The sequence below is a fragment of the Narcine bancroftii genome, chromosome 3, assembly GCF_036971445.1.
Source record: "Narcine bancroftii isolate sNarBan1 chromosome 3, sNarBan1.hap1, whole genome shotgun sequence".
Lineage (NCBI taxonomy): Eukaryota > Metazoa > Chordata > Chondrichthyes > Torpediniformes > Narcinidae > Narcine > Narcine bancroftii.
The window spans coordinates 219,300,544-219,325,042 of NC_091471.1; the positions used below are offsets into that span (position 1 = coordinate 219,300,544).

Here is a 24,499-nt window from a genome sequence, read left to right on the forward strand (position 1 = left end):
GTAAGCGCTCCAATGGATGTTGAGGATGGAGCGGAGACAACGCTGGTGGAAGCGTTCTAGGAGCCGTTGGTGGTGCCGGTAGAGGACCCATGATTCGGAGCCGAACAGGAGTGTGGGTATGACAACGGCTCTGTATACGCTTATCTTTGTGAGGTTTTTCAGTTGGTTGTTTTTCCAGACTCTTTTGTGTAGTCTTCCAAAGGCGCTATTTGCCTTGGCGAGTCTGTTGTCCATCTCATTGTCGATCCTTGCATCTGATGAAATGGTGCAGCCGAGATAGGTAAACTGGTTGACCGTTTTGAGTTTTGTGTGCCCGATGGAGATGTGGGGGGGCTGGTAATCATGGTGGGGAGCTGGCTGATGGAGGACCTCAGTTTTCTTCAGGCTGACTTCCAGGCCAAACATTTTGGCAGTTTCCGCAAAGCAGGACGTCAAGCGCTGAAGAGCTGGCTCTGAATGGGCAACTAAAGCGGCATAAAAAAGTACATACTATATATATTCATCCTCAAATAATTCTGGCTTGCCTAGTTATCCAGGTTTCCACATCTAATCTCTGATATTTCCTTGTCAATCACTCAATCTCCAACTAATTGTTATTGAACTAATGACTTCCTTATTTGGTAGCTAAGTGTTTTAGTTGTAGCTCAGAGACTGCAGGACATTCCAAGTGAAAACACAATGCTGGAGAAACTCGACTGGTCAATCAATGTCCTTTATATAGCCAAGGTAAAAATATATAACCAATGCTTCAGCCTGAGCCCTTCATCAAGGTCAGATCACCACACATTGCAACTGCACCACCCCCCCCCCCCCCCCACCCCTTACTCTTTTGCTTGGATGCCTGTTGACATTTTTCCATACCTTGATGAAAGGCTCAAGCCTGAAACATCACTATGTATTTTTACCTTGGCTATATAAAGGACACTGTTTGACCTCCTGAGTTTCTCCAGCATTTTGTTTTTTTTTCTTAAATGCTTGAAGCATTTTACTTAACAAGGTGAACTGGAAATGTCACAAATGTTCAGTTGGATACTCAAATGTAACAGTTCAGTGACTAATAAAATAAAGCAATCAAAACTTTGCTTGAGGCTAATTTGATGTTCTAAGCAGGGCAGAAATTGGATAGGAAGGTCTCAAGTCGAGAATTGTGCATAACTCACAGATGACTTGCTCATGGCAAATAAGGTGAGTAAAGGTGAAGCTATAGACTGGCAGCAAGTTTTATCTTGAGTACAGGATAGTAATAGCAGATTCGAAAGGGAAGCAGGACTTGGAAGAATCTTACATTTACAACAGCAGCACCAAGAATGTGTCTCTTTCCTCTTGTTCCACATTTTGTTGTTGGAATTCCATCCAGCTTGCTCCTACGCTCTAGAATTTGCTCCGACCCCCCAAAAAAATCTCTCTTGCCTTGAAATTCAAAAGACGTGTCATATTTTTTCTCAGTTTTGTACATGCATTTTTTTTAGATTGCTTCATGTCCACTGAAAAAGTGGCCAGGACACATATGGGCAGCTGATCACAGCTGATGTTTGTCAGGTCACAATCACACACAATGATGTTACATTTCCCCCTCCACCACCCGTCATTGAAAATTTAGGTGGAAAACTTTGACCTTTGATATGAATTCACAAAGAATTCACAAAGAAACCAGGAGCACTTTTTTGTGGGTGCATTTTTATTCATTCAGGGGAAAAACACGCCTTTTAGAGCTGGGAGACATTTTATAAACCCATCGTGTCAACAGATCTTTTGTGAAGTTCATTGTAATTAAGGTAACAAATTTGGAGCTCGCTAACAAGTTGCTCCCAAGTTATTAATTCTGAGTGAAAATGAACTGAAAAATGAAGCGAACTATCCTCTGGATACATTTCCTTTCGTTGGTGAGATTAGAACTAGGGGACATAGCCTCAAGACCGGGGACTAAATTTACAAAGGTGATAAAGAGGATTTGCTTAATGGAGAGCATACATATCTGTGGAATTCTCTGTCCAAGGGAGCAGCAGAGATTGTGTCATTAAAAATATTTAAGACAGATACCACATATTCTCATGTAAAAGTCACATTTTGTAGACCATTTTTTAAACTTTAAATTTATGGGGTTGACTAGTACATTTACACTTCTTTTGATGACGGGTTAGTATCTGTGTCATCAGAGGCATCGGGCATTCCAATCGGCAGGTGGTCGGCCCAGGGTGGAAAATCCATGGTTGAGGCATCAGGAGCTCCGAAAGGTGTGCAGCAAAAGATTAGGTGAGAGACTAGGGTCAACTTTTACACGTAATATCCAAAAATAGTGGGGTCGTCTTTTACATGGTATTGACTTTTACACGAATATACATGGTAGATGGATTTTTACAGAGTAGGGAAATTAAGGGTTATGGGAAAAGGCAGGTAGGCAGAGCTGCTTATGGCTAAATCAGCCATGATTTTTCTTGATGGTAGAGCATGTTCAACGGGCCAGATGGATGACTCTGCCGTTCTTATGAATTTCAATGTGGAAGGCATTTAGATACAGAATAAGGAATGCAGCAAAATGCATTGTGGGATCATTCCCTCCAAGACCCAGACTTATGGTTATTCAACTAGGTAGCTGTATCCCCTTTGTGTGCTAATAGCGAATGCAAGAAATGCATTTTAGGAAATGGAACAAAAGGAGGAATAATCCAGATGGCTGCATAATACATGTCTGGAAGGGACCCTTTCAAACTGCCTTGTAAAATGGGGTTAACTGGGCAATTTGCGCGGTTAGCACCCCACTCACAAGGCAGCTTGAAAGGGTCCAACCTGTCAGCATCATCCAAAGTCAACAGGGTCCCTGCCCTACCTTGGACGTAGTTAAACTTACCCAGGATCTGTCGACCGGACATCAAAATAGCTAACCAAAATGGCTTACGCGCTGACGTCACTGGGAAACCCCAGCTGAAGTGTCTGTGGTGACTGGGGGGGGGGGGGGGGAAGAGAGATTACTGCCAGGGCCCAGAGTGGAGAAATGGGAGGGTGAGAGGTCGCTGCCATGGGAGTGGGGGCCCTGGACTGCCGTGGGGGTGCAACTGATGGTGGGAGGGAGACTGACAACTGGTGGGGGGGGGGGGGTAGTGGAGACTAGTTTGTGTGACGCACCACTTACTGTGTTGACGCAGGGGCGTGATCCCACTTAAATTGCCAGGTTGGAGATTTACTGGGGCTATCCCTCCTCAGCTTAAAAGGAGCTGGAGGCCCCCTTGCCCCACTAATCTCACCTGGGTTCCAGGAGGGCTACCTGGGTCCTGCAGCTTAATAGCACCTAGTGGTGCCTGTGGAAGGGACAGTGGTACCTGTGGAGGGGACAGTGGTGCCTGTGGAAGGGACAGTGGTTCCTGAGGAACGGATAGTGGTGGAACAATGGATGAACTAACATCGACAGTGCAGATATAATATAAACTGATCTCATTTCTTTTGCCTTCATTAAATGGATCCAAGTATTTGTTTCATATGAGCTGCCTTGTGGCGATGAATCAAAAAGGGCATAACTGCACAGCAGAAACTGCAGAACGTCTCTCATTAAAGCAAAGAAGCTTGAAGTAAACCATCAAAATTGTGTTCTTTACAATCAAACAGACAGCTGCTTGATCATAGTTCAGCTTCACCTTCAACCTAATGGAATGTCAACATTTTACAGGTGCCCTTTATCCAACCACTTCCTCAGTTCTCTTACGCGCACTTTTCTTTCTTGAATACCCCCACAAATTGGGATTGCAGTTCAAAGCAGATAAGAGCATTCCTGAATAAGCATCACCAGCTTCCATTTAGCCCTTGAAGGAAGAGCTGTAAACAGTGAAATGCATTGCAGAATGGATCCATGCCTGTTTCTTCAGTGGCTTGGAGCTTGGACCTTCATTCACATTTGTGGAGAGAGTGGGTGCCGTTACAAATTTAAAAAGATATTTGGACAGGCACTTGCAAGGAAAAATTGAGAGGGATGCAGGCCAAGCATAGGGAAATGAGACTAGCTTTGGTAGGTATTCTTATAGAGTTTTTTGAGGAGGTTACCAGGAAAGTTGACAGGCTGTGGATGTTGTCTAAATGGACTTTAGTAAGGCCTTTGATAAGATCCCGCAAGGTGAAGTAGTGAACTGGATTTGACAATGGCTGGATGGGAGAAGTCAGAGTAATGGTGGATGATTGCTTCTCAGATTGGAGGTCTGTGACTAATGGTGTGCCTCAGGAATCGGTGCTGGGGCCATTGTTATTTGCCATTTATATCACTGATCTGGATGATAATGTGGTAAATTAGACCAGCAAGTTTGTAGATGACACTAAGGTTGGAGGTGTTGTGGACAGCAAAGAATGCAGAGAAGATTTACTAGGATGTTGCCCAGACTTCAGGAACTAAGTTACAGGGAAAGGTTAAATAGGTTAGGACTTCAAGGGAAGCAACACCTCACTTGTATTATCCACGGGAATTATCTACTGCATCTGGTGCTCCCTTGTGGCCTTCTCTACTGTGGTGATGCACCGCTGTATGCTGTTACTACATTACTAGCACTGTGTCCATATGTATGGCTGGCCCGCCTTCCCTTGGTGACTCCACGCCCTGGAATCCCCTAATAAAGGCAGTAAGCCAAGTCCCTCCCTCAGTATGAGTCCTGGGATTGGACCAGAACAAGAGCACAGTCCAAGTATTATAGTATTAAAAGCCTGTTGTCCTGCAACTCCAGTCTTTTGGTATTATTGATAGTGAATCAGACCAGAAGAAACCAACTCAACTTGACTGCTTCACAGGGAAGGGCGCCCATAAACTTTGAACAGAGTTCTGACCAAACAAAGGTTGGGAATGGCCACGTAAGAGTACTGTAATGTGTATTGCCTCCACATGGCAAGGTTAAGCAGCAGGTAGCACCCAATATATTGCTGGAGACTCTTTAATGGGATAATGTCTCACACAACTTAACTTAAGGCACTTTCCACTTAAAACGGAAAATATTCCATTCTACTGCCAATGGATAATTATGCTGTTCAACCAGACCTGTTCAGTAAAATGGATACTGATGGGTGGCATGATTGGCATAGCGGTTAATGCAACGCCTTTACAGTGCCCACAATCAGAACGAGGGTTCGAATCCCACGTTGTACATTCTCCCTGTGTCTGCGTGGGTTTTCCCCAGGGGCTCCAGTTTCTTCCCACCATTCAAAATGTACTGGGGGTGTGGGTTAATTGGGCGGCATGGACTCGTGGGCCGAAATGGTCTGATACCGTGCTGTATGTCTACATTTTTAAAAAGATTAAATCATCTCAGTCACATTAGTAAAATGTCCCTTTAAAATAGTAGAGACTCTGATGTAATAGGAGCATGAAGAGCTCTCCACTATTTGTGTCCCCACCGGATGTCCAGGTCCAAGATTGTGACTGGCTTCACCAAACATTTATGCTCATAAATTTAAAAGCTTTAGTCCCTCATATTTAAAACTCCTGCGTTTTTGCACCCAATTGTCAAATCAGGCTAAAATAAATCTATGGAAATTGATCATCATATGGGTTTCTATTATTTTAATATATTCTTCATACCTTTTAGATTATGAATGTAAAACTTGGCTCTTTATACTGAATAGGTTCAGTTGAACGGTATAATTATCCATTTTAAGTGGAAAGTGCTTTGGAATGATTATCCTACGAGATTGCTCATCGGCAACAAACCACAAAATATAGTGGTATCGAAATGAACACACAGATGAGTCATCACCATACTGATTCAGAATAATCCAGAATGCCATTGCAGCAAATTACACCCTCAATGTTAATTTTGTTCCAGGCTACTTCTCATAAAACAATTGCTGTTACAGCCTGGAATTTTAAAGACAGGCAGAAGCAACAAGTCTGCAATTCTAGATTTAATTAAGATAAGTAAGATTCATGAGCTCCTGACTGAAGGTTTCTGTTCTTGGACATCTTGAACTGTCATGTGAAGGATCTGTTGTTATCAAAACTCTTGAGTAATTCGCAACAATTGTTTCTCACCCAGGAACGATCAGATATACAATGAACCCGTGGTATCTGGCACGCGAGGGGGATTGGTAGATGCCGGATAAGTGTATTTTCTGGTTGCTTAAGACTTTTTCAATGCCTAACTAATACACCTGCATTAAGTATAAACAGTTTAAAAGACAAAAATACTGTACTGTACTTACATTGAACAAATTTCATTTTCATGAATATATCAACCTTACAACATTTTACTTTATTTTCATTCACGTTCTTTGAAGACATTTAACCGTTGCTGCATCTACAGGTTCCTCCCCCTCCATGGAGCCACCCAAAAGACAAACAATAACATTATAGATAATTAACCCCCCTCCCCCAAATTTACAGATAAAGCCTCTGACTGGGGCAACTCTTACTTAGCAGGGACAAGAAAATCACCCCAGCGGCGAGAAGTATCAACCAGCTCTTCATCCTGGGCGACGTCGTTGCTGTTTCACACAACTTTATTCAAACAGCTGCTACGAGCAAAACTCGACCAAGGCCCTCTGCTGGTGGAGTAATTGCTCCAATCTTCACCAAAGGTTTATATGTTACTTCAGAGAACATTACTTTTACAATTTTAAACACATTTAACCCATTATTATATTCTTATTAATTTAAATTTTTAAAATTTATTTTCCTCCAATTTTTTTGTCGGTTGCCAGAGGTTTATAACTGTGCTATGTTATTCTCGGCCACAGATACTGAAAAGAAGCATGTCCCTTGTCCTGCAACTTTGTCACCGATTTACACTACCACCCATCTGCACATTAGGGGCAAATTAAATTGGCTAATTAAGCCATTGATCTGCACACTTTTGGAATACAGGAAGAAATTGAGACAACCATGCAGTCGTAGGGAAAATGTGCAGTCTCCATTAATACAGTACCAGAGGGCTTGAGCCCTTTTTCAACCTCCTATAGATGCTGCAAGAACATTTACTGTGTTTTTATTGCCATTTATTGTCCATCCTTAATTGTCCTTGAGAAAGCGGTGATGAACGGATTCATTGAGCAGTTGCAATGCTTCTGAATGCTGGAATGGGAGTTCCAGGACTTAGGGCAGCATGGTTAATGTAGCTGTTAGTGCAATCCTGTTACAACACCAGTGATTGGGACCAGGGTTCAAACCTGGCACTGTCTATAAGGAGCTTGTACCTTCTCCCCGTGTTCTTGGGTACTTTGGTTTCCTCCCATCCTTCAAAACCAGACAGGGGATGTAGGTCATCTGGATTCCTGTGTCCATTCATTAGTCTTCGGTTGGTGCATGTGTGGGAGCTAAGGGCACGAATTCAATATTGTTAGGGCACCTAACTCTTGTGCATGCACCAACCAAACTCCAATAATCAATGAACTATGCATGTGCCAACCAAAGACTCACGCATATGCACAGGAATCAAGATGGCCACGCCCAGCCCACAGACCCCGGGATGCCGACTAACAAGATCAGCATGGACCCAAATGTGGAAAGATTCGCCAAGGTTGATCGACAAATTCAGGAAGCTTTAAGTTGTTATTGTCAAATCTATGAAGAAAAAAAGATTTGATGAAAAAATAAATTTGATTAAAAATTTTGCTTTAAGACTTCGGTACTCCATACGTGCGGGCAAAATTCCGACTTCAATCCGACCGATTCTTTGGTCCCAATTACAGTCGTAAGTTGGAGAGTAGTTGTGTCTGATTGCCAGCCGAGGTAGACAATTGGGACATCCTTAACTCCTCAATACTTTTGCTTATGAAGGGGTCTTTGTGTCAACTCCAGCATGTTATCCAAAGGTTAGCCATTTTGAAGTCAAATGCAAATTACATTTTGCTGAGAATAGCAATTTCAAAATCCTAACCGTTGTTGCTGTTGAGCCCATATAACAAGAGGCTTATGCTGATTTGTGTAGAATACTGTTTATTTGTGGAAGACTTCAGATAAAATCTTTATCCTCTCCTAATAACATTCGATCCCAGAGCTAGACAGCAAATACTTCAGATTATATTATACCATACACCTCTGTGATAATTATCCTCATGTTATCTCAATGCTCTTTGCAACATGATAAATATGATGCTTGCATTTCCTTATTCTAAAGTAGAAGACATAACCGAGAACAACATGAATTGCTATAAAGTCTACTTCTCTACCAACAAGAGTTCCTTCCAGGACAGGCCCTCCCACACCTCTTGATAATTAGGGCAATTCTGGGACTCCTGCTCCAATATATAACATATAATTTACAGCTATATAGTTGACAAATATATAATTTACAAAATCATTATGTGGGTTAGAATGTCCCAGCATTCAAGAAACATGGACAACTCCTTGAGTGCTTCCACCACCACAGCCTCCACACCATCCTTAATGCCCACTGAAGTGACTTTGTCACCAACATCGAAGTCCTCAAACAAGTGGAGGTTACCAACATCAAGACCATGATGTTGAAAATGCAGCTACGCTGGACAGGGCACATCCTTAAGATGGAGGATTATTGCCTGGATAAGATTGTGCTGTATGGCAAACTCTCTGTGACAGAGAAGCTCCGAAAAAGAGTTACAAGGTCTCTCTGAATAAATCTGGAGAAATCACTTGGTGCTTGTCATATTGACCATCGCTAGTGGTCTGCTCTAGCCTCCGATTACATGTCCTGGCGACACACCATTCACCCGTCTGTCTCCTCCTTCGAGAATGCACGCAGGACTGGCCTTCAGGACAAAAGGAGTCAGAGAAAGAACCGTGGCACAGCAGCACCAAACGCAGAACAGAATTTCCCTTTGCAGCCGCTGCAATTGGGCATGTCAGTCCCGCACTGGCCTCGTCAGCCACCAGCGAGCCTGCAGCAGGCATGGATAGCCTCCTTCCTAAATCTTCACTCGCAAAGCCAAGCCATGATGAGGAGGATGGAAAGAGCAAATTTACTGTGACAATTTAACAGCCCTCTCCAGTGAAGAACACAGGCTTGTTGCAGCAGTCCACACAGAGACGCAGACTCCATAAATTTCACGGTGGTCGCGTGATTCTCACATTGAAGATCCTGCTTGATCAGCTAGACTAAGACCAGAAACTGGCTCTGTATTCCCAATATCCAGACTTATCATGGTTCATCCCCAACAGCAGGGTGATAAAGGACACTCTGATCTAAGGGCTGTTCCCATGGACGCACACTGGGTCAGATACCCAGAACTGCTGGAAGACCACCAACTCAGTGAAAGATGCACTTTGATATGCCCGAAACCAGTTGGTCTTTCAAGTACATGGGACTGTCAGTGAGGGAGTGGTGCCACCTGGCATATTCCAGGCCGCAGGAGTCCGTGTTCAAGGATGCACAGAGGCTTGGTGCAGCCAAAACGAGGGTACTGTGGGAAGGACCACAGTCTAGATTCCTCCCACTCCCAGAGATTGAGGGGCTGAGACTGAGGGTAAGTCCCTCAAACAACAGAGGGTGGGGGGGTGGGAAGATGTGATAAGGTGCCACAGTGGTGACAATGGTGGATTGAAAGGGCTGTGTAGATACGATAGATACTATGGGTATGAAGAGACTTTGAACAGTTTTCTTTTCTGCAAATAATTTATTGTGAATAAAGTCTATTTTGAATGGAAAAAATTACTTCCCTGCAGGGAAATTACCGGGATAAACCAGATAATGTAGAATGCTAAAGCATAAAAGAGTCACGAGGGCTCACTTGTATGTGAGAATTTTTTCACTCAACTGTATTCGAGCAGTGTGTTCAGCCAGTGATTTTTGCTGACTTCTGGGTTCTGAAGGAAAGCCCAGAGGACCACATAGCACAGTTTTTCGGTCCCAGAGCCTTGAACAATCCAAATTCCTCCCAACTCTGTACTTGAGCTCAGTCTAGTAGGCTCTTCTTGAGGAAAATTTGACAAATTCCCATTTGTTTATGTGGAGAGCATCAGGGAGTGCCTTAAAAAGTGTGGACATGAGAAGGAATGAGTCTAAAATCCAAGGTGAATGCGTGTCGTACCGCACCCATCTGACTCTATGCTTGTGAGACATGCACAATGTGCAGTAAACAGCTTAATGCTTCCACATGACCTGTCTGCACAGAATACTACAGAGCACGGGGCAAGACCAGATTCTGTCCCAGAGAATCATCACCACCATCCATACATACTGTTGTAAGAAATGCAGATCAGATGGGCTGAACACACCAGGAGAATGTCTGATTACAGACAGTAATGAGGTACTTAATGGAGCACTGACTGAGAATGAACGGTCGAGAGTCAAAGATTCTCTTAGAACATCCCTGAAGAGCTTCAACATTGACACACCCCAATGGGAACAGCAAATGTTGGATCGTCCTGTTTGGTGTACCTGAATAAAAGGTGGTGCTCGAGGAACTGAGAATAGAGGAGGAAAAGGGAAAAAATAAATCTCAAAAACTAAAGACCTCAGCGTAATAGCCTATCAGTCACCTGTGTGAAAGGAGGTTTCAGGCTCAGATTCATGAAGATTGCGACATTAAAGACTGAAGTTCATGGCCTTATTCAAGAACGGGTGACAAACAACAACTGTGTGCAAGATGCTCTGGAATGATCCAGTAGCTCAGGAGCTGGGCAACTGTCCCCAAGACCTCCAGCAACAGAAAACACACAGGAGGCTGCAGGTGTGGACTATGGAAGCTGAACACCCTGTATCTTCCTCCACCTGACTCATTTGCTTTCCTTCCCTTGCTCCCTTTGTATGGCATCTGCCAATCACCTGCCTCTATCCCTCAAGCTTCATCTCTTGGTGATTCACCAACCCTACACAGGCCCCTGTCCTGCTTCTCCTGCCCTGTCCTCTTGGCACCAGCTTCTCTTCTCCTCATTCTCAGACCCTGATGCAGGGTTCCAACACCAGAAGTCAATTGTTCTTTTCCCACTGATCTGGTTGACCTGCTGAGTTCCTCCATCACATTGTGTTTACCTCCAGAGGGAGATCTCTGTCACCATTCAGCCAGACCTCCTGATGCGTAGCTCTTTGAAGAACCAAAGACAAGAGCATTACTCCTTTGGCACTCTTGAGGACCAGATCTGCTGGCATGACTCTTTCCTTGCCATCTCTGCTGGGTTCATGGGCATTTTTATCTGCCTCTGATACCAGTCTTGCTCCATACAGCACCCTCAATGGCACTGGCAAAGAGATATTATGGACATTCTCTCAACAATTATTTCACGGATGCCCAGTAACAATTAAACAAGACACACGCATTATTGGATTAGCAGTACTAATGACTCTTTGAAAGATGGAGTTATAGCTGGATTGAGAAGCATCACACACAAAAAGATGCACAGAGGCTTGTAGATAGCGAGGGTAGGCTGAGTGAGAAGTCTGAGGAAATGGGGGAAATTTTGAATGATTTCTTTGCCTCGGTATTCACTAGGGAAAAAAATGTTGAACCAGTTGAAGTAAAGAAAAATAGTGGGGAGGTCATGAAGCATATAAGGATAACCGAGGAGGTAGTGATGGCTGTGTTAAAAAAGATAAAGGTGGATAAATCTCCCGGACCGGACAAAATATTCCCTAGGACACTCAGGGAGGCTAGTGGACAGTTAGTGGGGCCATTAACAGAGATATTTAGGATGTCACTGGCCACGGGGGTGGTACCAAAGGATTGGAGGGTGGCGCATGTGGTTCCTCTGTTTAAGAAAGGGTCCAAATGCAAACCTGGGAATTATAGGCCTGTAAGTCTGACGTCTGTGGTGGGCAAGTTGATGGAAAGTGTTCTGAGGGATGCTATTTACAAATTTTTGGAGGTACAGGGATTGATAGGGAGTAATCAGCATGGTTTTGTCAGGGGTAGATCATGCTTGACAAACCTGATTGAGTTCTTCGAGGGGGTTACAAAAAAGGTTGATGAAGGGAAAGCTGTGGATGTTGTCTATTTGGACTTTAGTAAAGATTTTGACAAAGTTCCCCACAGGAGGTTAGGAAAAAAGGTGGAGGCATTAGGTATAAATAAGGAGGTAGTGAAATGGATTCAGCAGTGGTTGGATGGGAGGTGTCAGAGAGTAGTGGTAGAAAATCATTTGTCCAATTGGAGGCCGGTGACTAGTGGAGTTCCTCAGGGTTCGGTCCTGGATCCACTATTATTTGTTATATATATTAACGATCTGGATGTAGGGGTGGAGAATTGGATAAGCAAGTTTGCGGATGACACAAAGATTGGTGGTGTTGTGGACAGTGAGGTAGATTACCGTAGATTAAAAGGTGATTTAGGAAGGCTGGAGGTGTGGGCTGAGAAATGGCTGATGGAATTTAATACAGATAAATGTGAAGTGCTACATTTTGGAAAGGCAAATTTAAATAGGTCATATAAATTGAATGGTAGACAATTGAGGAGTGCAGAGCAACAAAGGGATTTAGGAGTTATGGTAAATAGTACCCTCAAGGCTGATACTCAGGTAGATGGTGTGGTGAAGAAGGCATTTGGAATGTTGGCCTTCATAAATCGGAGTATTGAATTCAAGAGTAGGGAGGTTATGATGAAATTGTACAAGGCATTGGTGAGGCCAAATTTGGAGTACTGTGTACAGTTTTGGTCACCAAATTATAGGAAAGATATAAACAAAATAGAGAGAGTGCAGAGAAGGTTCACGAGAATGTTGACAGGATTTCAGGGTCTGAGTTACAGGGAAAGGTTGTGCAGACTGGGGCTTTTTTCTCTGGAGCGTAGAAGATTGAGAGGGGACTTGATAGAGGTGTTTAAGATTTTAAAAGGGACAGACAGAGTAAATGTGGATAGGCTTTTTCAATTAAGAAAGGGGGAGATTCAAACTAGAGGACATGGTTTAAGATTGAAGGGGGAAAATTATAAGGGGAACATGAGAGGAAATTTCTTTACGCAGAGGGTGGTGGGGATGTGGAATGAGCTTCCGGCAGACGTGGTCGAAGCGGGATCATTGGTTACATTTAAGGAAAGACTGGATCGTTACATGGATAGGAGGGGACTAGAGGGGTATGGACCGGGTGCTGGTCAGTGGGACTAGGAGGGTGGGGATTTTCTACGGCATGGACTAGTAGGGCCGAACTGGCCTGTTCTGTGCTGTAAGTGGTTAAGGAACTTTTAAGAGGGTGCATAAAGGATACAGTGGAAAGCAAAGGGAAACTGGGACAATATATGGGGAGCCTTTTCATTGGTCTGGTTGCCATGAATGAAGTGCCTTGACAAAGTGTCTTTTCTTTTGTCATTTTTTCAGAGCAGGAAAGCATGAGCTTTCAGTTAACAATTTTCTAAAAACGCGTCACCCAACAGATGAAATCACTCTGTATGTGACCGATGCACAAAACGTTGAATACAGTAGCGAGGTATAGTGATGGGAAATGCCCACGTGAATTTCACATACTCTGCAATTTTCATCACATTCACCCATTTTGTGATTTGTGATTCAAATTCAATCATGTACCTCTGAATAACGCGGCTCTATTCAATCCATTTATTTGGCATCACTGCTTTCATTTTACATGAATCATACTTCTGGAGAGTGGTGAGGTTAGCTCCTATGGTGCAACTGTTTGCGACCTCAGTACCGTTGCCAAGACTTAAACATCAACTCCACAACTCACCAAATGGCCATAGGTAAACATTTTCTGGACTGCAGTTGAATTAATTGAATAGCCTGACGGCGTGCCTGGCAGGGTACTGAAAATCTGTGCCAGCCAACTAGCTGGAGTGCTCACAGACATTTTCAGCCTCTCAATGCCGCAGGTGGAGGATCCTACTTGTCGCAAAAGGGCACCAATCATCCCAGAAGAGGAGAGTGAGCTGCAATATTGCCCAGTAGCTCTCACATCTACTGTAATGAAATGCTTTGAGCGGTTGGTCATGGCCAGAATTAACTCGTACCGAAGTAAAGATCTAGATCCACTGCAATTTGCCCACCACCATAATTGCTCCACAGCAGATGCCATCTCACTAGATCTCTACTCAGCCTTGGATCATCAAGACAAAAACAACATGAACATCAGGCTGCTTTTCATCGATTACAGCTCAACTTCAACACCATTATCCCCTCGGTAATGGTCCACAAGATTCAAAACCTGAGCATCTACACCTCCCTCTGTAACTGGAGTGAGAGAGATCAGCTAGTTGAGTGTGTTACAACAACAACCTCGGACTCAACATTAGCAAAACTAATGAACTGATTGTAGACTTCAGGAAGGTGAAACCAGGAGAACACGATCCAGTCCTCATCAAGGGGTCAGCAGTGGAATGGGTTAAGTACTTCAAATTCCTGAGTGTCAACATCTCCAAAGATCCATCCTGGAGTGTCCATGTCAATGGATTCATGAAGAAGGCTCGCCAGTGGCTATACATGATGAGGAATTTGAGAAGATTGGGTATGTCACCAAAGACTCTTGCAAATTTCTACGTGTGTACCATGGAGAGCTATACATGATGAGGAATTTGAGAAGATTGGGTATGTCACCAAACACTCTTGCAAATTATACGTGTGTACCATGGAGAGCATTCTAACTGCTTGCATCACTGTCTGGTATGGAGGTCCCAACGCACAGGATGAGAAACAGCTACAGAGAGTTGTAAACTCGGCCAGCAACATCACGGGTACTAGTATTCACTCTATTAAGGACATCTACAAGAGATGGTGGCTCAAAAAAGCAGCCTCTATTATCAAGGACCTCCATCACCCAGGCCATGCCCTCTTCACTTTGGTACCATCAGGAAGGAGGTACAGGAGCCTGAAGATGAACACCCATCGTTACAAAAACAGCTTCTTTCTCTCCACCATCAGATTTCTGAATAGACAATGAACCACAGACACCACCTCCTCACTTTTTGTTTCTCTTCTTTTGCACTGTTAATTTTTTTTTAATTGTGTATTTACAGAAATTTAATTTATAGCCATTTTTGCACTTGCAGTGCACAGTACTATTACTGCAAAACAACAAAAGTCGTGATAAGCGTTCATGACAATAAACCTGGTATTGATTCTGAAATTGGAATTTGTCTGTGAGGGGCTGATAAAGGAATGTAATAAGATTTTCTGAGGTGTGAACAGTACAATAAAACAAGCTAATTAGAGTTCCTTTTCCTTCATCCCATTTACATGGCTTTTGGCAGGTTAACAAATGAAACTATGCAAAGTTTTAAAACCCATTTTTAGTGTGATTCAGTCATAGGTTCATAAAATATATACAATATACAATAAAACAGCTATAAAGACTTAACAAGGTTTTAAATGAACCCATTCCATCCTGAATGAATGGCCTAGATTTAATACAATAAATTCTACTCACTGAAAGAACTGAAGCTATAATTTCAATGCCTCCGGTGCTCAGGGTGATGTAAGGAATGCGGTCCTTGCTTATACCTGCTGCTTTAAAGATGCTGTTTGTATAAAACCATATCTGGAAATGAAGAAAGAACAAATGAACACATTAGACATAAAACAATAATCAGTGGAATCTGAGAACATGTTATACCTCCAGTGGTGACTGAGAAAATGGAATTCCCTCCTTGGTGCTCATCTTCTACTGTGGAAAGGACAAGACTGACAACATGTTTTAAGCTTAAAATACATACAATGTTCTAAGTGGGATAGTTTATGTAAAATGTTGGCTGAACCGCTGTATTACGTCAGATAGTAACTAATTTATTCCTTATTGTATGTTCAGCACTTTGGATCAATGTGCCTTGTGTTAAATGCACTAAATAAATAAACTACTACTACTTGCAGCCTAGCTTATTTTCAGATTGTTACATGAAATTTTGTAAACTATGACCTCCATAATTTTCTTGAAGGTGTTTTTAATCTTCTTTCTAGTCCTGGAACCTCGACCACCGGGATCTTTTCACTCTACCATTATCTTCTCACGGAATTTTAAATATTGCTGTTTTATAAATAATCGCTACTTTCCAAAATATTTTCATTAAGTGGACATTTATATTTCCATTTCTGTACAAAAGAAATGGAGCATTTGCATACATATATTATTAATATTTTACAATTAAAATAATTGAACAATACAATTATGAAGTGTGCTAAAAGATCAGAAAAAAAAGATACAATAATGATCATAGGTACAAGTTCCAAAGCACACACCAGACAGTAAAATAGTATATAACAATAAAGAAACAAAAAATTTTAAAAATAATTAAATTTCAAAGTTTGAAGATTAACATTAATAAATCCAGATGGCCCAGTCTTAGAGAAGGACAACACAATGTCAAGATCCGAGTTTAACACTAAATATTAAGGTAATGGTAGCAGTCCAAGAATGAGCCCATATCATTCCAAATTTAATATTTCGGTTATTAACTGCATATTTAATTTTTTCCATTTAAACAATATCCCTTCAACACTGTGTATGTGTAGGTGGAGTATTAACTTTCCATTTAATCAAAATTGTACATTTGGCCATCAATGAAGAAAAAAATAAAATTCAGTATTGAATTGAAATTAGTAACACATCATCTTAGAATGTTCCAAAAAGAGCAATTAAAGGGCGAAGTTCTAATTTTAAATTTAAAATCACCGATAATGTTTGAAAAACTTCCTTCTAAATTTTTCCAAGCTAGGGCAGATCCAAACATATTAAGGAAGCATCGTCTGTTTTACATTTATCACATCGGGGATTTATGTCTGAATAAAAATGAGACAATTTTAGCTTAGACAGCTCGTTTCAAAAAGAATTATATATTTTATAAATATTATATTTTTTTCTAATATTTAAATGGTATTGCAAAACCAACAAATGTAAACACAGTATGGTAACCTCTGACCATGTCCTCCTTTTGGAATAGCCACCCTAGGTAGTGTCGAGGTAAAACAGAGGTTACAGAAGGACTAAGATTAGGAGAATGGGCAGAGAAGCGGAAAATGAAACATAATGTCAGGAAATGTGAAGTTATATACCTTGGTAGAAAAAAAATAAATGGGCAGAATATTTTTTAAATGGGAAGAAATCTGAAAATGCCCAGATGCAAAAGGACCTGCGTGTCCTTGTGCAGAATAGCCTGAAAGTAAATTGCATGTTGAGATGGTGGTGAAGAAGGCAAATGCAATGCTGACATTCATTTCAAGAGGAATAGATGTGATGGTGAGAATATTTAAGGCACTTGTGAGACCTCACTTGGAGTACCGTGAGCAGCTGTGGGCTCCTCATTTAAGAAAATATGTTCTGACGTTGGAGAGAGTTCAAAGGAGGTTCATAAGCATTATTCCAGGAACGAAAGAATTATGATATTCGAATAGTTTGATAGCTCTTCCCCATATTCATTGGAAACATTTTGAATGTTGAAAGACATGGACAGAGTAAATGTAGAAAGGATGTTCCCCACAGTGGGAGAGCCAAAGGCAAGAGGGCACAACCTCAGGATTGAAAGGTGTCTGCTTAGAGCAGAAATGCCAAGGAATTTCTTCAGCCAGAGGATGGTGAATCTGTGGAATTTATTGCTACAGGTGGTTGTGGAGCCCATGGCAATGAGTGCATTTCAAACAGAGATTGATAGGCTCTTGATTAGCCAGGGCATCAAAGATTATGGGGAGAAGGTCAGCAGTGGAGCTAAGTGGGAAGATGGATCAGCTCAAGATTAAATAGTGGGGAAAACCTGATGGGCTGAATGGGCTATTTCTGCTCCTATGTCTTATGATCTAATTAACAACTGTCTATGTAATATTTATTGAGAGAGTATGTATAACACTGTCTTTACCAGTCTCATCTCTGATTTAACAGGTTTCTTGGCATCACGTATCCTAGATCAACCATTCCCAAAGGGTCCATTCACACTTACCACCCCCCCCCCCCACCCCCCATCACCAACCTCCTGGGGGCCACAGGATATTTAAGTAAAAGCCTAGTTTTCTTTTCACTTCATGTAACATAAATCATTTTCTTGTTTTTTTTATTTAGACTAACTGCATAGTAGCAGCCCCTTCAGGCCCATGAGCCTGTTCCACTCAAATACTTCAATTAACCTCTGACTAAGATATGCTTTGAAGGGTGGGAGGAAACCTGAGCACCTGGATGAGACCCACGAAGACATGGGGAGAATGTACAAACTAGTTACAGACAGCGCAAGATTCGATCTCAGATTACTAGTACTGTAATAGCATTGTGCTTACCGCTACACTAACTGTGCCACCCTTCGTTGTCAGTAGAAGTACAGAAGAAACTAAAACTTGACTGCTTCACAGGAAAGGGAGCCCGTAAACCTTGACCGGAGTCCTGGGGCGAAGGGTGGGGGGGCCACAGCTAAAAAAAAAAAGTTGAAAATGGCTGTTCTAGGTAATGCATCAATATGTTCATTATCTCTTGTGGTGACAATTGAGGCAGTGACTTGTAAGTAGTTCTTTTTTGAGTTGTTATCTCATTGTAAAGTCATTACTTTGCAAACTTGAGAGTAATCTTTGCATACCAGTGCTCGATACACAATTCTGTGATAGATTTGGAGATTAGGGTTTAGTTTCTATCAGAGTCTTCCTTCTACCATAATGAATGCAGAATTTTTACATCCATTTACAAGGCCAAATTACCTATGTTGTTTCCATGGATCATTGTGCACTAGGTGTAATACCTTCCGCCTTTCAATCTTCCAGAGAGCATTTATCAATTGCCAAAATGTTTTCAATCTTCAGCAATGCCCCTTCCATCTTTGTTTGCTGAAAATTCACAACTTCTCAGAATGTTTAGGGAAGTCATTCTATTTATGTGACATGGAACATGGAATTGACCTCTTTTGCAGTTCACAAAAACGCTGGAGAAATTCAGCAGATCATGCATAGGAAGTAAAAGACGGTCGACATTTTGAGCCTGAACCCTTCATCTGGAGTTCATTGGATCTCTTTTCCTCTGGTTCTAGGCCATTCCGAGTATGGAATGGCATTTCCTTTGCACTTTGTTTTGTTTTAACATATTCAGATTTCCATAAAAATATCTTTCTTTATAACATTAAAATGTTTTGTTACTTCAACACTTCTTGACATTTTTTTCTGATCAACAGATTTCATTTTACTGATAATATTTTAATTAGTTAATCCAGCAAATGCACAGTTCCAGTCTCTTATATGTTCCTAAACTCTGTCTGAATTAAAATGTATTTGTATTGCTCCTTTCATACTCATCTCACCATTGCCTCTGCAAGTTGCCACATATTCCCTTCTCTGGCACTGATCTGAAGCTTAGTTTTTGATTATTTTCACCAGCTTCCTTTTTGCCTCCAACACTGTAGCTGGACTGCAGTGAGATCTGTCCTCCCAAATACATCTTGTTTATCTTTGTAATTTGTTTCATAGAGGTGTTGATCAATTTCTGAAATCATTACCTTTCTTTAACTCCCTTAAACCTCCATTTATTGGTTCTACTTATACCCTGCGTAAAAAATATAACTGTGTGGTGGTGTGAGCAGTGGGAGAAACAGAGCCACCATGTTGAGGGTCATTAACAACTGCTTTTATTCAAATTCTGCGGGCCCCTTTAAGGGCAGCATGAGCTCAGTCACCTGATGCATTGTGACATCATAATCACTGCCCAGGGTGTGCGCTGGAAGGGATGCTGGAGTCAGAGAGGAACCTCTGACGACGCCATTTCCCCATGGCTGCCCCGCCACGTGGCGATACAAGCGGGGCCTGTTCGCCATGAGGATGTGCACCGCCACACAACCCCCCCAGAGTCAGCTACGCATTCTGTTGCTTTGGCGGTCAGCCCCAGTGCTTGGGCACGACCGTCTGCAAAGGCCGTGATAAGTCCACATGGGCCCCCTTCAGGTGGTCCACCGTAAAAAGTTCTTCTCCCCCCCCAATGTCCAGGGTGAAGGTTCTGCTGGACCAGTGCAAGACTTTGTATGGTCCCTCGTACAGTTACTGTAGCGGTGCACCTTGTGGTCCCCTCTGCACGAAAATGAACTGGGCCGAGTTGAGCTCTTTGGGAAGATGAAATGGCTGGGTGCCTTGGTGTGCCAGGGGGTGAAGCTAAGGAGACCAGTCACCTATGTAGGTCCATCAGCAGGTTGTTGTCAGTGGCCGTGGTGTCAGGGTCTGGGCCGAAAAACTTACCTGGCAGGGAAAGCGGTGCGCCATAGACCATCTCCACTGCTGATCCTGAGGAGGACCCAGGGTAGTTCGTCCACCCAGTCTGCTCCAGAGAGCCTGGCCATAGCGATGCCTTCAGGCGCCTGTGGAACCTCTCCACCAACCCGTTGGGACTGCGGGTGGCATGCTGTGGTGCGGTGGAGCTTGACCTCCAGGAGCTTTGCCATCTGAGTCCACAGGGCAGACATGAACTTCGCCCCTCTGTTGCTAGTGATGTGCACTGGGACTCCAAAACGGGCGATCCATTGGCTGACCAGAGTCTTGGCGCACATCTCCGCGGAAGCCTCCTTAATCGGGACAGCTTCCGGCCACCTTGTGGCCTGATTCACCACCGTGAGGAGGTAACGAGCCTCCTTGGACACCAGCAGGGGTCCGACGACATCAAAGTGGATGTGTTGGAATCTGCAAACAACAGGTCAAAGTTCTGGATGGTGGCTCGCATGTGTCGCTGAACTTTGGTGGTCTGGCACCTGGTACAGTTCCTCCACCTCCTTCTTCAGCCCGTGCCACACAAACTGCTCCGCAACCATTCGTTCGGTTGTCTTTTCCGCTGGATGAGTGAGGTTGTGGATCAGACTGAAGACCTTCGCCCTCCAGTGCAGCATGACCACTGGGTGCTGCGTGCCTGTTAAGACGTTGCAGAGCAATGTGTCTAGGCTATTGGGCACCTGGACATCCTTGAGTTTGAGGTCCGAGATTGCGGTCTGCAAGGCCTGCGTCTCCGCATCGTTCCTCTATGCCTGAGCCAGTTGCTCGTAATCCAGGGCAAGGGACAGCATTTCATCCATCAGCGCCGACGGACTACGGTCCCCAAGCTCATCTAGGTGAAGGAGCCTAGAAGCCCGTTGCTGGGGAGTTAGCCCGAAAGTTCCAAGCAGCAGGTCTTTGAGGACAGTATACTTGCCCTTAGCCAGTGAATGGTGGATGATGTCATCCACCCTCACTGCCGTATCTTGGTCCAGAGCGTTCACGACATGATAGAACATCGTAGCATCTGAGGAGATGTTGCGGAGTTGAAATTGTGATTCCGCCTGCCCGAACCACGTTCTCAGTCGGTGGGTCCAAAAGGGGGGAAGCTTGATGGAGACAGCGTTAACCTCTGCTGAATCCATGGTGTTTTGAGTCCTGAAAAATGTCTAGGCTCGTCGGGGTCACCACTGTGGCGGTGTGAGCAGTGGAAGAAACATTGCCACCATGTTGAGGGTCGTTAACGACTGTTTTTATTCAAATGCCCCTTCAAGGGCAGCATGAGCTCAGTCACCTGGTGCATTGTGACATCATAATCACTGCCCAGGGTGGGCCCTGGAAGAGATGCTGGAGTCAGAGAGAAACCTCTGACGACGCCATTTCGCCATGGCTGCCCCACCATGTGGCGATAGAAGCGGGGCCCGGTTCGCCATGAGGATGTGCGCCGTCACACATGGAAGTATTTCCTGCTTCCTGCCTTAAACTATGGGATTTGAACCTGTGACTCCAGTTCATGTGTGCACTGGATTTTTATACTTGGTCTTATTTATTTCTCAAGAGTTGAAAAGATATAATCCTCTCTACCCCAAAATAAAGCTGGTCTTCTCTTCATCATTCGTGCTTTTCAGACATCTACAGAAATTTAGTTTATATTTTTGTTTAAATTTTTTTTAATCACTTCTAGAATGTTACCAGCTTTCTAATCCATTATATATAGAAATATTGCAGGGTTCAAATTAATTCTACAGCTGCAGACAACTATCATCACATTTCAGGATTTATTTTTACTCACATGCGAAACCCTGACCTTGGAATTAATACATTTCATTTTGACTTTCTTCACCACTGGTAACATGTAGCATCTTGGTCATTTCTTTCAATGACCTATTATTAATTAGACTGCCAGACTAAAATATGTGGCTTGACTTGTTCATTCTTTCAGCCACATAGCATGAGTTCTAATGGATGATAAAATGAGTTTTCCTTACATGCTGTTACAATTACAAGAGAGCATACATATGCCTAACAATATATTTATCTATTAATATGCAACACCTGGACTGCCCAGCTTCCTGACGGAATCTCACAAGCCCACCCTCCTCCACTTAAACAGCCCAGCAAAGCTGTGAAGCCTCCAGTATTGGGCGCTGAGTTTTGTTTCACAGTAGCCGCTCTGTCCTCTCGAGATATCCTTCCATTCCACATATCCTCAGATTTATTCCCCTTAAATGCACTGATTTTTGGGTCTTATCTCCTTCTGTGGTATCGAACCATTCTCTGGAAAAAGCAGCTATTCCTGAATCAATATTTTTTTTGTGAACAAACATATTTACAAACTTCTATAGATACTTAAGTATGGTGTTTCTCTAGATCTATCAAATCTCACAAAGTCATTTTTTAAAAATATTTTATTTAAGAATTTTAAAACCACATCTACAATTATTAATTGAATAAATTGAAAAAAAAAACCAAATGTGGTCTGCGTGTGTAATGTAAAGTAAAGTAACTTAATCCCTCCCTCTCCCCCCTCCCCCCACCCACCAATCCTACATTTAAAAAAAAAGAAAAGAAATTAAGGAGAATGCCAAAAAAAGATAAAAACCATCTTGTTATACGTAATATTGATGCTAAGGGATATCAGCGCAACGAGCTTCTTGAGAGTCCTTCAAATTTTCAAACCAACACATTGTAAATATGGGCTCCATATTTTCAAAAAGAAATATATTTGTTACATAAATTATGTTCATCCCTAAATCTGTATTTGATTTCCAAGTAATGGCATATTCTTTTAATCTTGTATATAAAGAACACAACAAATTTATAAGATCTGTCATATAAATCAAAACATCATCAGCAAATAAATTTATCTTGTGTTCCTCTGTATTAAATTTAATATCTTTAATACCAATATCTTGTCTTATTAATTCTGATAATGGTTCAATTGTGAAAAGAAACAAAGCCTGAGATAATGGACATCCTTGTCTAGTTGATCTACACAATAAAAAAGCTGAAGAAATTTGTACAATCATTACAATGTTGGCAGAAGGATTTTTATATATTTCAATCCAAATAATAAATAAGGATCCAAAACAAAATTTTTCTACACCTTAAATATATAATTTCATTCTAACCTATCAAAGCCTTCTCAGCATCTAAAGCTAATATGACCGCTATTTCCCCTTTGAGATATATGTATTAAACTAACAATATTATCTGCAGAATGTCTTCCTTTAACAAACCCAGACTGATCTATATGGATTAAACCCAGTAAATAATTAACATAATATAACATAACAATTACAGCACGGAAACAGGCCATTAGGCCCTTCTAGTCTGCACCGAACCAAACACTCCTCTCTAGTCCCACCTACCTGCACATTGACCATAACCCTCCACCTTCTTCTCATCCATATACCTGTCCAGCTTTTTCTTAAATAATAAAATTGACTCTGCCGCCACTATTTCTCCCGGAAGCTCATTCCACACCGCTACCACTCTCTGAGTAAAGAAGTTCCCCCTCATGTTACCTCTAAACCTCTGCCCCTTAACTCTTAACTTATGTCCTCTTGTTTCAATCTCTCCTACTCTTAACGGAAATAGTCTATCCACATCCACTCTGTCTATCCCTTTCATAATCTTAAATACCTCTATCAAATCCCCTTTCAACCTTCTACGCTCCAAAGAATAAAGACCTAATCTGTCCAATCTCTCCCTGTACTCTAGATGCTTAAACCCAGGTAACATTCTGGTAAATCTTCTCTGCACACTCTCCACTCTGTTTATATCCTTCCTATAATTAGGCGACCAGAACTGCACACAGAACTCTAAATTAGGCCGCACCAACGCCTTATACAGTCTCAACATCACTTCCCAACTCCTATATTCCATGCAATGATTGATAAAGGCCAGCATACTAAAAGCCTTCTTCACCACCCTATTCACTTGAGTTTCTACCTTCAGGGAACGATGTACCGTTACTCCTAAATCCTTCTGCTCTTCTGTATTCATCAATGCTCTCCCATTTACTACACATGTCCTGTTCTGATTCTTCTTACCAAAATGAAGCACCTCACACTTATCAGCATTAAATTCCATCAGCCATTTTTCAGCCCACTTTTCTAAGCAGCCCAAATCCCTCTGCAATCCTTGAAAACCTTCTTCATTATCCACTATTCCACCTATCTTAGTATCGTCTGCATATTTACTAATCCAATTCACCACCCCATCAGCCAATCTGTTTGCTAAAACTTCAGCTATTATCTTATAATCAACAATTCATAATATTTTTGTTTATTTCTTTCAATTAATTTTTCAATTCTGTAAGTCTGCATGGAATCATAATATAATTTCTTCTTTATTCTTCCTTTTTCACTTCAGATATATTTTTAACCATATAACCATTTACAGAGTGGAAACAGGCCATGTCGTCCTTTTGAGTCCGCACCAGTTCACTAGTACAACTCCACTAGCTCAAATCTCCCACTCTCCACCAAT

At 42.3% G+C, this 24,499-nt stretch overlaps 1 protein-coding gene across 3 annotated transcripts in view; it reads right to left on the reverse strand.

Annotated features, from left to right (window-relative positions):
• The window catches only part of slc2a9l2 (solute carrier family 2 member 9, like 2), a 316,787-nt gene that overhangs the window by 67,577 nt on the left and 224,711 nt on the right, over nucleotides 1–24,499 (reverse strand). For all 3 annotated transcript variants that reach the window (XM_069926647.1, XM_069926646.1, XM_069926648.1), the window contains exon 9: nucleotides 15,246–15,356. In XM_069926647.1, coding sequence (XP_069782748.1) covers nucleotides 15,246–15,356 — 111 coding nt within the window. The remainder of the gene's footprint in view (nucleotides 1–15,245; nucleotides 15,357–24,499) is intronic.